The following is a 17,525-nucleotide window of genomic DNA, read 5'->3' as shown; positions in this document are numbered from 1 at the left end:
AGATATGCTGGCGGCTCAAAATCAGAAAGTGTTGGCGGCTCACTGATTACTTTTTGATGACTATATATACAAGTATTTCGAAGATTGAAGATACGAGACCAAGGAGTGAAAATTACAAAGCAATCGAATTTTGAAATAGCCTTCACTCAAACCCAGAAACTTATCAGATCAAAGTCTCGATACTCTGAGTTATAATATCTCCCAGATCAATCAAAGCTCAAAGAAATATTTCAATTCGATCCAGATCAAAGTCATATAGCTTTCCAGATCAAATCAACGAAGCATACTCTGTTGCTTCATTTTGTAAACTTTAAGTAGAAAAGTTGTTCTGCTTTGAGTTAGAATATTGCTAGGAGTTCCTTTCAAAAGATTGATTGGATTGGATTTGTACAAAGGGATTGTATAAGTCAAAGTCTTCTAGTGGAATCCTTCTGGAAACAGAAGAAAGGGTGATGTAGGAGAATTCATCTCCGAACATCCAGAAACAAATCTATCTCTCTACTGCTTTTATTCCATTTCATCTGCATTAGTTCTTATAAGTGTTCAATCTACAAGGAAGATTACTTCCGCCTGACTTGGTCAGAATCTTTCAAGCAGATCAAAAGTTTTAAGCAAACAAAACTTTCATCTGATTCTAACAAATCAGATCGAAATTCTCTGAAATTTTTTAATTGTGTATTCACCCCCCCCCCCTACACATATTTCGATCCTAACAAAAACTTACGGTATTAATATAAAAAGTTAGAATTAAAAAAATATAAGAATATAAATCTTGAAAAGAACAAAACTAAAAACTAAAATTTACGATAATAATACTAAAAGTTAGAGTTAAAAACATATATTTATGAAATTAATGTAGGAGTATAAATTAAATCTATTACCTACCTAAAAATGTGAATAAAAAAAGTAAAATTTTTTCATTGTGAAATCTATCTATATATCTATCTATCTATCTATCTATCTATCTATCTATCTAAAAGTATGAATAAAAGGGTAAAGTTTTATCATTGTGAAATAACAAATTTGCAATTTTATTTACACAAGATCATATAAAAATATATATGAATATAATACAAGTTAAATGAAAAATAATAAAAATAATATGCAAGTTAAATGACTATAAATAAAAATTTATATATCAAAAGAGAACCCAAAAAAAAAACATGCGAGTTAAATGATCAAAATAAAAACAATATACAAGTGACATGATTAAAAATAAAAATGCATAGTAATATGACTAAAAATGAAAACATTCACGTTACATGATTGAAAATACAAATTCACCATTAACATGACTAAAAATGAAAAAAAATGATCATTGTATTATTTTAGTTGATTTTTATAATAAATAATTAAAGTTTATATGATTTTTATTATAAAGCCGTGAAAATCTCAATAATTATAAAAAATAATTAATAGATATATTATATAAACAAAGTGTCACCACGTGCATCGCACGTGCTGTTTACTAGTAATAATAAATATTCTTATGTTTAATTTCATATTCATATAATTTGGACTGAATTATTGTTTGAATATTGTAAATTATTATTGATTCACATGTGAGTCATTTTCACTTATCAAAATTATTGGGTATAAAATATATATTTTTTGAAATAGATAAAATTGATAAATTGAATTATAAAAAAAAGAGAAAAATTGGGAGGAAAATAAATGAAGTAAAGGAGGGTAGATCCAACACTATTGGAGCTTGTAAAAAGATTCAGGAAGGATGCCATGTATATCATTATTTGATGGCATTGAGCCACGTCTTCAACGGCGGCGAGCTCCATGTTCTCGTAGTAGGAGCGGAGGAGGAGGAGAGTGTCGGCGAGGGTGGCGAACCACTCTTTGTAGAAAATCTCGAAGGGTTTTCAAGTGGCGGCTTCTTTCTTCTGAAGAGAGCTGATTATCACATCATCCTACGGTTTAACTAAATTTTTTAATCTATTTTTTGTCCTTATTTTCTTTTGAATAATTTTCCCAAATTTGTGGCAATTTGAATGCAAAGTTATAAATTCAGAATCTTTTTATACATAATAAAAATAAAAATAGATAAAATAGAAATAGATAATCAAGTTCTAATTGATTTGAAACATATCAGCGGAGACGGGGCCTTCCTTATCTCTACTTTGACGTACAAACAATAACGTTCAATATCTGATTGATTTGTTGAGTAATATTGTTCCAAAGATTACTCCCCAAAATCCAAAGACGAAACCAAGCCCCATAGACATATAAAATCCGGGAGTAATGAACTGATCATCGTCTTTCGGATACTTCATTGTGTTGTTATCAGCAGTGAGTTTTGGATCTTGACGATCCCAGGTGCATGATCTTTCGAGTGGCTATGGGCGCCCACATAGACCGGTATTTCCTGTGTAGGAAAACTCGTCGAAAGTCAGCATGTGAGAGCTCTGTGGAATTTCACCCCATAAGTTGTTGTATGACAAGTTCAAAACTCCTAGGCGACTCAATTCAGACAGACTTGTGGGAATTTCACCCCAAAGTTTGTTTCTTGAAACATCGAGAAAATTCAAGGACTTCATCTTGCCAATGTCTTGAGGAATGGATCCGATCAGATTGTTTCTTGAAAGGTTCAGTCCAATCAAGCCGACTAGCTCGACAATTTCTGAAGGAATATATCCGAGTAATTCATTATTCGAGATATCAATAAGATTGACAAGTCCCACATTGTTTACATAGTTAACCTCAAGTCCCTTCCACATGAAATATGCACCATCCAAGACACTAAATTGTGCAAGAAAGTTTCCATTCGGAATCGCCAATCCCCTCAACTGATTAAACTGGCTATAACCAGGTGTCTCGATCATGGCAGAAAGACCACGCACACATTTCGGTATCGCCCCTGAAATTTTGTTTGAAGAAAGGTCTAAGATTTGCATATTTTCTAGTTTACACATGCTTGAGGATATGGGACCATAGAATTCATTGGACCGTAGGCTTAAGACAACCAATCTTGAAAAGTTATATCCGATCCAGTCCGGTAACTTGCCAGTTAGCTTATTTTCTCCCATATCAATCATCACCAACTTTGTGCAGTTTCTCAAAGAAACAGGGATCCCTCCGAAAAAATTATTGTTTCGCAAATGCAACAAAGATAGGCCACACGACGAGCCAAACGAAAACGGGACTTCCCCAATGAAACGATTGTTGGCTAAATTAAGATGCTGTAAATCACTGAAGTTGGCAAAACAATCTGGAAGCTGGTTGGAGAACAAGTTATTTGAAAGATCAAGTAATCTCCAATCCGTGTTGTCGCACAAAAAAGTCAAGGGACCTCGAATTTGGTTTCCTGATAAATCGAATTTTCTCAAGAGCATGTTTTGATTGAAAGGTGACTTGATCTTAATATCGAGCTTCAAATCAAAAGTAGGAATATGAGGAAACAGACCATGTAATTGGTTACTCGATGCGTTCAAATACGATAGTTTAGAAGCTAGATTTCCAAACCAGGATGGAATGGTGTCTACGATTTGAGTAAAGGATATATCAAGAAAAACTAATTGTGTCTGGACTTGAAGCCAGTTTGGGAAATATGGTCCTATTTTACATTGGGAGAGACTCATGGCTATTAGTTGAAATGGAGGAACCCAATGAATGCTCAAATTTAAGGTCAGCATTGGATTAGCTGACAGATCAAATATCTGTAATTGGGAGAGATTCAACAAATGGGACTCTGTGACTATGCCTTGTAATTGGTTCGAACCAAGTCGTAGAACCTCCAACTCGGATAAGCCTCCGATGCTTTCACTTAGATGTCCATTGAACATTGTAAGGGATACATTGGTTCATAAAAATTATCAGAATCAGATGTTGTCACTAGGTGTTGACAACATCCTACACAACATGCAGCGGAAATATTAAAACGTGAATAGTAACAGGAAACTAACAGTAAACCAACAATAAAAATAATCAAGAGTAAATATGCACAAGTACTAAAGTAATAAAAGGTTGCACATAAAACAGATTCAGATGTTGTCACTAGGTGTTGACAACATCTTCAATAACACCTTGATTAACATGTATCAGAATTTTTGAAAGCAATGAATAAAATAGATAAGCAACCAAACAAATCAGAATCAAATATTTAAGCAAGAGTATAAAATACTCTTGCAGCGCCTCAGGGCAAAACTTTCACTAGAAAACAATCAAAGAGTTTTACAAACTCTAAAAATAGTGAATTATTTCAAAAATAAATTTTCTCAATCATGTGAGAAAATAAAGAATAAATAAAAACAACTCCCTTAAAAGTCTACTGAAAGTAGAACAAGAAAACCCAAGATAGGAGTTGATCCTTGATGCCAAAATACGAGAGCAACACAACTTCGATCACCAATCTTCAGTGCTCTCAAACCATCAAGGCATCAACGGAAATCACGAAAAGCAAAACGATAAAACCAAAAGGAATTGATCCTGATTGCCGAAATTCGAGAACCACAAAAGGTCTTTCGATCAACACTCTTGCAAGTGTAATCTTCAAGTGTTCTCGAAAAGCTTCACGACAATACAGAAAACTCCAATCTTCTTATGTAATTCAGAGCTCTTGATTTCTCATGAATGAGTCTCTGAATTTTCGACGTGAAACTCTCTCTTGTGCAGTATATGTGTTTCTCTGCTCTCGCTCGCTCTATTCTGCACTACGTTCTGCACTTCACGCTTCTCGATCAGCTCTCCTATTTATTCAACGTGAAGGACACCAAATTAAGCTTGAACAATCTTATCTCCAATAAACCTTGATCTTTTTTTCCTTTCAAACTCGAATCAATCTATAAAGATAAGGAAATAAAAATAAGTTAGGAGATACAGATATATTATGATAAGTGAATAATATCTCCTACAAAATAATCAAGTAAATATATAAATATTTAAACTCTTTCAAATATAGGAAATATCATTCTATAATCCAATCAACCATATTTTAAATCTAGGAATATTATATTATCTCAATTCAAATCAAAACTATTCCTAGTTTAAAATATATCAAGAATATAGATAAGAAACACAATATTAACTATCAATCCTAGAAAGGCAAAACACAATATTATAATCTTTCAAAACATGGAAAGATATCAAGGAATAATTAATTCCTTTCAAACATATTGTCATTAAGATATATTTTTTCAATGAAAGAAGAACTTACAAAATCAGGAACACCACTTGCGATATTGTTTGAGAACAGGTCTAAATGAGTCAAATATGGTATATTTAAGTATCCTTATACAATGGAACCATTTAAGACATTCCCACCAAGTGCTAGTCTGTTCAAGAACGAGAAACTCGAAAAATCAGGTATCGAACCACTTAACATATTTCGGCTCAAGTCCAGATACCGCAGTTTCTTCTCCAGCGGCCCCGACAAGTTCTTCATGACCTCGGAAAGCTGAGCATCTAAACTGTTGTCTCCCAAGTCCAAGAATGTCAAACGGCTCATATTCCCAAAGGATTTAGGAATCCCACCTTCGAGTGAATTGAAAGCAAGATTCAAATGTGCAATGGACTTATGATCCCCAAAGGCATCGGGAACGAGACCACTTATATTGTTCAATGAGAGATCAATGAAAGTTAGGCTACTACTGAAATTCAAGAACCAGTAGAATGTGGAAGATGAGATGTCAAAATTTTGTGAGAAGTCGATGATGGCTAGAGGCGTGGAAGTATTGATAGAGGGTAGTGAAGAAGTGAGGATATCATGAAGTCCACTTCTTGCAAAGTGTAGTTCTTGTATGAAGGCTAATCTACTGATAGCTTGTAGCCAATTCAAAGCACGACGGAGGTCGACCCAACTAAGGTCAAGGTATTCTAGTAAACGAAGATGAGAGACCCAATCAAGATTTTCACTATAGAGCCCAGTATTCCACTTAAGATCAAGAGATATCAACTTAGAAAGATTTCCAACGTTCCCTGGAATGGGTCCACTGAAATGGACCCGTGAGAGATTCAGATAGCGTAGATTGTTGAATGAACCAATGGATTCCAAGAAGCCGGAATTGCCAAAATCATTGCAACTGAGGTCTAGATATGTTAAGTCCTTCAATTCGAACAATGAAGAGCTGATCTTACCTTCCAGAGGAGCAATGGCATGCACCGAACCGATTCCTATTTCTGATGGACCTCTGAGATTCAACTTCGTGATATGATTAGTTCGATTATGACAATGAATACCACTCCATTGGCAGCACTCTCTTTGATCTTTTCCGATTCCCCAAGAAGAGAGTCTACCGAATTCATCTACAAGCTCGTTGATAAGCACGAATTTTATAGCTTATTTGGCACTTTATTTTGTCGTATTCGTGCTTATCTGGCATTTATATTCCGAGTTTTGTGCATAAATCGTCATATTTTCTATGTTTGTAGGTTTGACTAAGAATTGAGAACAACTGAATATTGAAGAAAAAATCAAACAATTCAATGCCACGTTGGAACTTGGCCGGAGAACATGGAAAAATCTTAAGTCGCCAAGAGAATTGAAGGAAGGAAATAGCACGGACCCTGTGCATGCTTTGGAAGAGGGTCCGTGCATGTTCGAAGCAAAAGACATTGGAAGAAAAATAATACACGGACCCCGTGCACCTTCTGGAAGAGGGTCCGTGTGGCTTCGTAAAATGTTTGGGCTGGAGTTTTTAATGCACGGACCTAGGCACGGACCATGTCCGGGGTCCGTGTACATCGCAAATATGGAAAAAAATAATTCGCGCAGAATTTGGGAATTTTGGAACTCTGATTATTTTGGGCTACATTGGATATTATTTTGGACGAAAATAAAGGAGCTATAAAAGGGAATCAAGCCCTAATTAGAGAGGACTTTTGAACTTCTGATTTTTTACTGATAGACTTTTGAGATATTTTCGGGATTTGACGGCTGAGAACTTGGAAGAGAAGAAACGCGCAACGCAAGCAAGATTCGGTACTATTGCTGAGAATTTTCTTTTCTTCTTTTTCTGTTTTATTTTATTATGAATTCAAACATGAAACTTTTGTTTGATTTTATTATTATGGAGTAGTCGTCTTTTGACCGGGGCCACAATAGGGCCAGACTATTGATTTTTGTTCATGGAACGGATTTATTGAATTTTGATTTATGGAATATTTATTGATTAATGTTTGTGCATAATTCTTGCTTTTAATCTGGCCAATTAATTTCATGTATGTCGTTCGATCTGGACTTGAAAAAGAAAAGATTGAAATTAGCTTCAAAAATATTGATTAACACATGGTTAAACCGACTAGAAATAGTATTCGGTTTCAGTGTGCGATTTTAGGCGAAAGCTGAAATTCCATAACTCGTGAATGCGTTTTTGTTTAATTAAATTCAATTAGAAATAATTGGACTGTTAAATGAAAATAGGGTTATTAATTCTAGAAATAGATTAATAATTATTCTAGGGAATTTCGTCGTGAATATGAATGAGTTTTGTTTGATTAAATCCAATACGTGGCAGTTATCGATGTCTGGTACCGTTGTGTGTTCCTGGTCATTTTCCTAAAATTTGAATCAGTCTTAAAGCTTTTATGTTCATTTAATTTAATTTAAACTTTTGCTTTAGATAATTTATTTTATTTTAATTAGTATTTAATTTATAAAAATCCTTTATTTTAATTAGCCTAGATTAATTTGAATAGTCTATATCTTAGTATTTAAACGTTAGTATCTGTGGGATCGACTTGGACTCTGTCCAACTATATTATAACTTGACCTAGTTCATTTGCTAGAATTTTTCCCAACCGAAATCGTCGGTCAAGTTTTTGGCGCGGTTGCCGGGGACTATTTGTTTACTATTAGGATTGATTATTTATTTGAGACTAGGTTCTTTTTTTTTTTTTTGTTTAATTTTTATTCATGTGGTTGATTTGTGCACTTTAATTTTTTCAGGAATATCTCATGTTATATGAGCCGTGCTCGAGATTCTGAAGACCTCATACCGCTTGATTTAGAGATTGAAAGCACTCTTCGTCGTATACGTAGAGAACGAAGACGGCATAACTTAGCCCTTAATTTTGAATCTGAAGAGGAGTTAGAAGATATGGCTGAAGAAGAGAACAACCGCACTCTGATGGACCTTCATCGACCATTAGTTGGAGGATATGGATCCAGCATTGTTTGCCCTGCAGTTCAGGCGAATACTTTTGAACTTAAACCAGCCATCATCCAGATGATTCAGATGCAAGTCAGATTTGGAGGCACGCCTTCTGAGGATCCGAATGCTCATCTGGAGCAATTCTTGTCAATCTGTGACACCTTCAAATTTAATGGAGTGACTGCTGATGCTGTTCGGTTGAGGCTCTTTCCGTTTTCTCTACAAGGAGAAGCGATAGAGTGGCTGCGAGATTTGCCAGAGGGATCAATTAATACTTGGGATGGTTTGGTTGAAGTTTTCATGCATAAGTATTTTCCACCCACCAAAGTTACACAACTTCGGAATGCAATTATGTCGTTTAGGCAGAAAGATGGAGAATCACAGAATGCCGCATGGTCGAGATTTAAAAAGATGTTGAGAGTATGTCCAGTACACGATCTCTCCATAGGCCAACAAGTAGAGACTTTCTACTACGGGGTTGATTCATCTGTGCGTTCCATGCTTGATGCAGCTGCCAATGGCAGCCTCTATATAAAAACTCCTGCAGCAGCACTTGAAATCATTTCGAATATGGCTGAAAGCAATGTTAGTTGGCAAGACAGCAGGAGGGAAAAGAAAGTTGGATTTCTAGAGATGGATGCTCTGACAGCAATTACAGCAAAACTTGATGGACTGACTCATCAAGTATCTCAACTGCAAGCAAATAAATTTGCACCATCAAATCAGGTGAATCAAGTCATGGGAAGCACTGAGGCAGTTGAAGGATCAGCGAGTGGCATTCCATACATGCCAGATTCATTTTTTGATGGACCTCCAGTTTTTGAAGGTGATTCAGTTAATTATGTGGGGAACCAAGGGCGACAGCAGTTTAATCCATACAGTTTCTCATATAATCCGGGTTGGAGAAGTCACCCAAATTTTGGGTGGAAACAGGCTGAAAATTCTGTTGAGCCTCTACATTTTAATCCACCACAGCAGCCTGCACAGCAAAGGCCTCCTCAACAAGCAGTTAGACCTCCACAAGGTGCTGGACCTTCTATGCCGCCAGGCTTTAAGCCATCTGAGAATAAGTCAAATCTGGAAGACATGCTTGCAAAGTACATAGCGGGGAATGAGATGAGATGGCAGAATCACGATGCCATGATGCAAAGAGTGGAAACCCAGTTGGGACAGTTGGCAAACCAGTTCGCTACACGGGCGCCAGGTTCACTTCCTAGTGACACAGAAAAAAATCCAAAGGGCGTCAATGCAGTCATAGTAGCTGAACAGGTAAAGAAGGAGGATGCTGAGGTCAAAAAATCTGAAAAGGAGGAAGCATCAGCCAAGCAGCAAGGCGAGAACTCGAGGGAGAAAGGTAAGTCTCTGAACTCAAATGTTGATATTGATATAAATTCCCTCCCTTTTCCCCAAAGAGCAAAGCAACTGCAACTTGATACTCAATTTTCAAAATTTCTAGAGATTTTTAAGAAGTTGCATATTAATATCCCGTTTGCAGAAGCTTTAGCTCAAATGCCCTCTTATGCTAAATTTTTAAAAGAAATTTTATCAAACAAGAGGAAACTGGTGGATTTTGAGACAGTGAAGCTTTCGGAGGAATGCTCTTCAATTTTACAAAACAAATTACCTCCGAAGCTTAAGGATCCTGGTAGCTTCTCTATTCCTTGCACCATAGGAAATTAATTTTTTAGAAAAGCTTTGTGTTATCTTGGTGCAAGAATTAATTTGATTCCCTATTCTTGTTTTGAGAATTTAGGAATTGGTGAGGTGAAACCAACTACAATTTCCCTACAGTTGGCAGATAGATCAATTAAATACCCTAGGGAAATTGTAGAAGATGTCTTAGTGAAGTCGATAAATTTATTTTCCCGGTGGACTTTGTTGTTTTGGATATGGAAGAGGATCGTGAGATTCCTCTTATTTTGGGTAGACCATTTTTGGCCACTGGGAAAGCTTTGATAGATGTCCAGAAGGGTGAATTGGTGCTAAGGTTGAATGATGAGAGGGTAGTGTTTAATGTGTTTCATTCTATGAAATATCCATCTAATGTTTCTAACTGTTTTAGAATTGATGCTACTGATGAGTTTGTTGAGTGTGATGTGCAGGAATTTATTAGTGAAGATCCGTTGGAGATCTGTTTGACTCATTCATCTCCAAGCGAGTTGGATAATGAAGAGATTGAGGAATGCATTCAGTATTTGGACGCCGGCAAACCACTCTCAAGGATGGTAAACTCAAGGATTGGGGAGCTTGGACATGTTCCAAGAGCATTAAAGCCATCAGTTGAAGAATCCCCGATCCTTGAGATGAAACCTCTCCCTTCGCATTTAAAATATTTATTTTTACTTAATAATGATAAACTGCCTGTAATTGTTTCTTCTACTTTGACAGGGGATGAGGAACAAAAATTGAATCGCGTGTTGAGGGAGAATATCAAGGCCATTGGGTGGAGCATAGCGGATATAAAGGGAATCAGCTCTTCTATGTGCATGCACAAAATTCTGATGGAAGCTGATCACAAAACATCAACCCAACCTCAAAGGCGGCTCAATCCTGCTATGCAATAAGTGGTCAAGAATGAGGTAATTAAGCTTCTAGATGCAGGTATTATCTATCCCATCTCTGATAGTAAGTGGGTTAGTCCTGTCCAGGTTGTTCCGAAAAAGGGTGGGATTACTGTTGTGAAAAATGAGAATAATGAATTAATTCCCACCAGAACTGTTACGGGTTGGCGTGTTTGCATAGATTATAGAAAACTTAATGATGCAACCCGTAAAGATCATTTTCCCCTACCCTTCATTGATCAAATGTTGGAAAGATTAGCCGGACATCCTTTTTATTGTTTCTTGGATGGATATTCGGGTTATATGCAAATTCCAATTGATCCTGAAGATCAAGAAAAAACCACTTTACATGTCCTTACGGGACTTTTGCATATAAACGAATGCCATTCGGTCTTTGTAACGCACCGGCTACTTTCCAACGCTGCATGATGGCAATTTTCCATGACATGATTGAGGATTTTATTGAAATATTCATGGATGATTTTTCAGTGTTTGGCTCTTCTTTTGATGCTTGCTTGCTGAATTTGTCTAAAGTTTTAGAAAGATGTGAAGAGTCCAATTTAGTTTTGAACTGGGAAAAGTTTCATTTTATGGTGAGAGAGGGAATAGTTTTGGGACATAAAATTTCTGAAAGTGGAATTGAGGTTGACAAAGCGAAAATTGAGGTAATTGAGAAACTTCCTCCGCCATAAAATCTGAAAGGGGTGCGTAGTTTTTTAGGACATGCTGGATTTTATAGATGGTTCATTAAGGATTTCTCTAGCATCGCCAAGCCGATGACTAATTTTTATAAAAGATGTACCGTTTGATTTTTCTGCTGAGTGTGTGCAGGCCTTTTAGATTTTGAAGAAGAAATTAATCACTGCACCGGTGATTTTAGCACCTGATTGGGAATCACCTTTTGAGGTGATGTGTGATGCGAGTGACACAGCTTTAGGAGCAGTTTTGGGTCAGAAGCGCGACAGATGCATACATGTCATCTACTATGCTAGTATGACACTATCAGCTGCCCAACTGAATTACGCTACAACAGAAAATGAGCTACTCGCTGTGGTCTTTGAACTTTATAAATTCAGATCTTATCTGCTAGGGAGCAAAGTGATCGTGCACACTGACCATTCAGCCCTGAAATATTTGATGAATAAAAAAGATGCAAAACCAAGACTAATTCATTGGATTCTTCTCTTGCAGGAATTTGATTTGAAGATCATCGATAGGAAAGGCACCGAGAACCAAGTGGCGGACCATCTTTCACGCTTGGAGAATCCCATTCAGAGCAATAGCATAATTCGTGATGAATTTCCTGATGAACAGCTCTTTGAGGTGAACAATTTACCATGGTATGCTGATTTTGTAAACTACCTTTCAAGTAAGTTTCTACCACCGCACTTTACTTATCAGCAAAAGAAGAAATTTTTTTCTGACTTGAAATACTATTTGTGGGAAGATCCTTATTTGTTTAGAATATGCGCAGATGGTATAATTAGGCGGTGTGTTCCCAAGGAAGAGGTAAGTGAGATTTTATTTCACTGTCATAAGGGTCCAACTGGAGGTCACTTTGGTGCGACCAGAACTGCATCCAAAGTGCTTCAATCTTGCTTTTATTGGCCCACTTTTTTTAAGGATGCGCATGAGTATGTGATAAAGTGTGATGAGTGTCAGCGTACTGGTAATATCTCTAGGAGACACGAAATGCCAATTAATAATATCTTGGTTTGTGAACTTTTTGATGTGTGGGGTATAGACTTCATGGGTCCGTTCCCAGTTTCTTTTGGGAATAAGTATATTTTGGTTGCTGTAGACTATGTGTCTAAGTGGGTAGAAGCGAGTGCCTGTAAAAATAATGATTCTAAGGTTGTCATTCTGTTTCTTAAGAAAAATATTTTTTCGCGTTTTGGCACACCTAGAGCAATTATCAGTGATGGGGGTACTCATTTTTGTAACCGTCAGTTTGACAGTCTGTTAGCTAAATATGGGGTTAGGCATAAAGTGGAAACACCTTACCATCCTCAGACCAGTGGTCAAGTCGAGGTGTCGAACAGAGAAACAAAACGCATTCTGGAGAAGACCGTTGGTGCTTCAAGGAAAGAATGGTCTAGTAAACTCGACGATGCACTGTGGGCTTATCGTACAGCTTTTAAAACCCCAATTGGAATGTCTTCATTTCGTCTAGTGTATGGAAAATCATGTCACTTACCTGTCAAACTTGAACATAAGGCTTATTGGGCTACTAAATTTTTGAATTTTGATGTCAAAGCCACAGGTGAAGAGGGGTTGCTGCAGTTACAAGAATTGGAAGAGTTTCGGCTTGAGGATTATGAGAATGCCAAGCTTTACAAAGAAAAGACCAAACGTTGGCATGATCAGAATATTGTGAATCGAGAATTCGAGGTGGGACAACAGGTATTACTGTATAATTCTCGTTTGAAGTTGATGCCAGGTAAGTTGCGGTCGCGGTGGTCAGGCCCTTACACGATTACTCAAGTCTTCCCATATGGCACCATGGAAATCACTAGCGAAGCAACTGGAAAATTTCAAGTGAACGGCCATAGACTTAAGGTATATCGAGGTGGCGAGTTGGTCGATGAGCAGATCACCGTGAATTTACAAGATGCAAATTAAAAGGGAAGCAAAGTCGGGCTATAGACTATAAATTTAGCGCTGACTGGGAGGCAACCCAGTTTCTCTTCTTTTTGTTTCTTTATTTTGTATTATTTTGTTTTGTTGGTTAATTTATTTTTATCTTTGTCTCTTCTTTATTTGATCTCAGTGATTTTTGTTGGGTGCAGATATTTTACTGACGCTGGTATATTATTGGTTGCGGAGGAGAGCACATATATTGTTGGGAATCGTATCATTCAGGGGAGTCTCTGTACATTTATGCATCCTGCGTGCTTGAGTGTTTTATCTGAAATTCTTAGATGCAAACAAATTTGTGTGATTTAAGATTGTGAGTTTTAAGGGTTATTTTTCTTTATTATTTTGAGCTAGAAAAAAGTGACTCAGAACCTACACGGACCCTGTGTAAGGGTCAGAGTATTTATTCTGCCCGAAGTCGTGAAAATGCGTAGCTACACGAACCACGATACGGACCAATGACCGGGGTCCGTGTAATTTGAACACCGTAAACGTCACAGCACGGAGGCTGTACGGACCTGTGTCCAGGGTCCGTGCATGTTTTCATCGAACATTTTTTTAAAATGCGTGGAAGCACGGAGGGAGGCACGGACCAGTTTCCAGGGTCCGTGCATTTTTTCTCTCAGAAATTTTACACGATGCGTGGGCACACGGATGTAGACACGGACCCTTACACGGGGTCTGTGCTCTTCGATTTTGGGTTTAAATTCACAGACTCGCGATCTATTTCTCTCATTCCCCTTTTTCAATCCCTAAATCCCCAAATCCGTTCCTCCTTATTTCTCCCTTTCCAGACCCCGTTCGTCCTCCTCCGGCTATCACCTCCGTATTCTTCACCCGTATACACCTCCGTGCCGCCATCCTCCATCCAGCGTTCCCTGTTCGGCTACGCCGTCTTTGGTTATCACGCCGCCACTCCTCCGCTGGCGTTCCAGCTGCTCCGCTCTGTTCTGTTTCTGTCTCAACGTGTCTTCTTGGTTTTATTTGGGGTAAGCGTAGCTCGAATCCTCCAATGGTTTTTGGTTTCTATCGTGATTAAAGTCTGGGATTGAGAATAGTTGGGTTCACGTTTCGGATATTGTTGAGATTACTTGTTGTTCGAAACAGCTAGTTGGTGAAATTTTGTGAAAGTTGTTTCTTGGTGGCTTTATAGTGCTTTGGAAATTATTGGGTTATTTTATATTGATGATGTTGCTTAGTGTGAAAGTGTGAATATTTGATTTATAACTGATCTGCGGAAAGTTTTGGTCGATGGTTTTGTTGTTGTGATAGCGTGGTTAGATATATTGATTTGTTATTGTGATTGTTTGGGTTGTGTTGACGTCTTTCAAGTGGTGGAGTTGGAATTGTTGATTGTTTTGCTATGGAACCAAGAAAATCTGTTAGTAAGCGTGCGAGGGGCGGCGCTTCGTCCTCTCGCAGTGGTCAAGGGGCTGCTTTTGATGATGCTAGGTTCACTAGTTTGGAAAATTATCGGTGGTACGAGAAGATGAAGGATAAGTCTATTATTGTTGAGAAATCGATCCATCCCACCATTGATGCTCAGGTACCACTGCGAGCAGAGTTTGATAGATTTGGCTGGGGTTCTATTTTGGATTTCCGAGGGGACTACTATCCCGAGTTGGTTTGGCAGTTCTATGCCAATATTGAAGAGAAGGGCAAAACAGGGATGCAAACAATTCAGACTTTTGTGAAGGGAGTTCGCATCGAGGTGACGAGTGAGTTCTTGGCCCAGCTTTTGCACATTCCTAATGAGGGCCCTCCGGTTGTTTACAACCAATATGATGCTATCTTGTCTGACCCTGCCTACAATTTCAACCTTGCTATGTCGCGTCTCACCTACCGTAGGGTAAAAACTGGTTCTCCTTACAGCATCCTCCCTACCACTCTCCCTTTGATTGATCGCCTCATATGCTACTTCATCAGTGCAAACATCATCCCTCGGAAGTCTGGAAACAATGAGGTGCGCAACCTGGATATGTATTTGATTCATAAGATATTGTACGGGTTGGGAGATATCACTGCGATTCCATTGGCGAGCATCTTGATCTCTCATATGCACACTGTCGCTCACTTGGCTTGTGCTCTGAATGCCAAGCAGCACGTTCCTTTCGCCATTACAGTTTCGAGGATTTTGGCTTCTTGCGGCGTCGATTTTACTGGCGAGGCTTATCTTGCCCCAGCGCCGAAGCACGTGCTCACCGCCCATGCGATGACTGGTATGTATTTTATCTTTCGACAGGGTGGATGGTATAAGAATCCTGAGAGCCGCAACACTCACTATCATGCACGAGATCCCCCAGTTCCACCACCTACAGCTGCAGATGAAGCCCGAGAGGCTCGTATTCAGGAAGAAGCTGCCCTTGATCAGGATGCTGACCCTCCCGCCGGTGCACATGTCCATGCCAGAGCTCCGAGGGGTACTCGTCGCGTTTTCTCTGCCATATTTGACTGCTTGGATGAGTTTCGCATCGGTATGGCTCGACTACAGCATCACGCCACTTCCCAGTCCTACTCCACCGACATTCATGCGCCACCTTTTGATCGCTCTGCCCTGAATGACCTTGCCGAGTCAGCTTCTGCTTCAGAGGAGGAGTAGTTTAGCGATATTTTTTGCTGTGTTTTTTTTTTTTGGATATTATGGTTATTTTGTTATGGGTTTTGAACTATGTGTGTTTTGGAGTTTCTTTGCTGTAGTTGCTTATCTTTCGACATATTTTGCGGATACTCTAGCCTATTCTAGTTATGTCGTGGGTCTTAACTGATGTTGCACTTTATCGCTTTTATTAATTGGAGTTTCGTGGATATTGTGGTTTTTTTTTCTTTATTGAATTTATTTTGGGAAGCCTTTTTGTGTGCTTGTGTGCGTGATTTTTCTATTTTACGCGTTTTGGTTGGTTTTGTTATTCCCTTTGCTCAGGCTGCCGCTTGCCCCTAATTTTTCATGGTCGTCGACATTTTTCAGGGAAGTATTTTTGCTATTGTTATTTTCCTCTTTATTTTTTACGAGCATTTAACACTGAGGACAGTGTCGCATTCTAAGTGTGGGGGTAGGTCGTTCATTACACTATGTTTCACATCACTTAGCAGCAATTTTCAAAATAAAAAGAGATGAGCACTTGTGGTTTTTACATGACATACCAATTAGTTTGCTATATTTTTTATCACTTGAGAAATTGCTTCGTGCCTAGAACTGAATGAGATTAGCTGTAGTTGCAAGGAGAGACTTTGATATGAACTAGTTTTGCATTGACTTTATGAGACACCCTTCATGCACTCTTGTCAGACTTATGCAAGTTAATTGTGAATTGGTAAGAGGTGATCTCATGAAAAAAAAAAAAAAAAAAAGAGAGAGAGAAAAATTGCAGTTGTTATCCTAGAACTTGTCTGATTAGTGCTCGAAGCGAAAATTTGAATGATTATGACTTAGGGATGATTTAGGCGATCTTTGGACCGTTTGAGCCTTTCAAGCCTACCTGAGAAATCATTTTTATTTCCTAGTAACCCCATTGAGCCTGATAAAAATCGAATGGTGTGTGCCAATGGCACGCAATTAGACCTCATTCATCATCTCTTCTGTCCTACATTGACCACCTGATTTTTAGCCATACACTATTTTTCCTACCTGTTTTGAGATAAACAAACCCTTTTGGCGCTTTTAAATATACAAAAAACTCTAAGTATTCACAGAAAAATATTTGAAGGAGTTGGTGAATTATTTTTGAATGAAAAGAAAGGGTTGAGTTGAAAAAAAAAATAAAAATTTAAGGGGTATTGAAAAGAAAAGGAGGAAAAAGAAGAAGAGAATGGGTTGTATTGATGAATCAAAAGAAAGTGATGAAATTCAATAATAGATGGGGAATGGAGCTTTTTAATTGCGCTAAATGGCAACTTGTTTGTTGTCTCTCATTTTTGCTTTCCTATCCTTTATTGTAGCCGTGAACCGTGGCCTAACGTTATAAGCTTAAAATACCTATTGACCGAGTCATAATTGTTCCACATTTAGTAGAGAGGGATATGAAAGATAAGCATATGGGACGAGAAAAAGAAAGAAAAATTTTAGTTGGTGAATAAACATGAGAGATCTTTAAACCGAAAAACTTTTGAGGAATATAAGTTCTGACACTCATACTACACACGTCTCATTCTATTGATCTTTTCTGGGTAGTGTTCGAGTTTTAAATTGCGACGAAAGCGAGGCTTGTGATTTTCGAAGTATGAGCTTTTG

The 17,525-nt window shown here is 37.9% G+C and overlaps 2 protein-coding genes across 2 annotated transcripts; one reads left to right on the top strand and one right to left on the bottom strand.

Moving 5' to 3' along the window:
- Positions 1-2,348: 2,348 nt before the first annotated feature.
- On the bottom strand, positions 2,349-6,544 carry LOC140861674 (receptor-like protein EIX2). Its single transcript, XM_073264694.1, has 3 exons — positions 6,427-6,544; positions 5,246-6,252; positions 2,349-3,668 (listed from the first exon to the last, which is right to left on the bottom strand). The coding sequence occupies exons 1-3, from the start codon at positions 6,542-6,544 to the stop codon at positions 2,349-2,351; spliced, it is 2,445 nt and encodes an 814-aa protein (XP_073120795.1).
- Positions 6,545-7,910: 1,366 nt separating this feature from the next.
- On the top strand, positions 7,911-9,779 carry LOC140861673 (uncharacterized). The gene has a single exon (XM_073264693.1). It carries the CDS (start codon positions 7,911-7,913, stop codon positions 9,777-9,779), a length of 1,869 nt encoding a protein of 622 aa, XP_073120794.1.
- Positions 9,780-17,525: the final 7,746 nt, after the last annotated feature.

Source organism: Henckelia pumila, chromosome 4, assembly GCF_033568475.1.
Source record: "Henckelia pumila isolate YLH828 chromosome 4, ASM3356847v2, whole genome shotgun sequence".
NCBI lineage: Eukaryota > Viridiplantae > Streptophyta > Magnoliopsida > Lamiales > Gesneriaceae > Henckelia > Henckelia pumila.
This window is presented reverse-complemented; position numbering and strand designations above follow the sequence as displayed.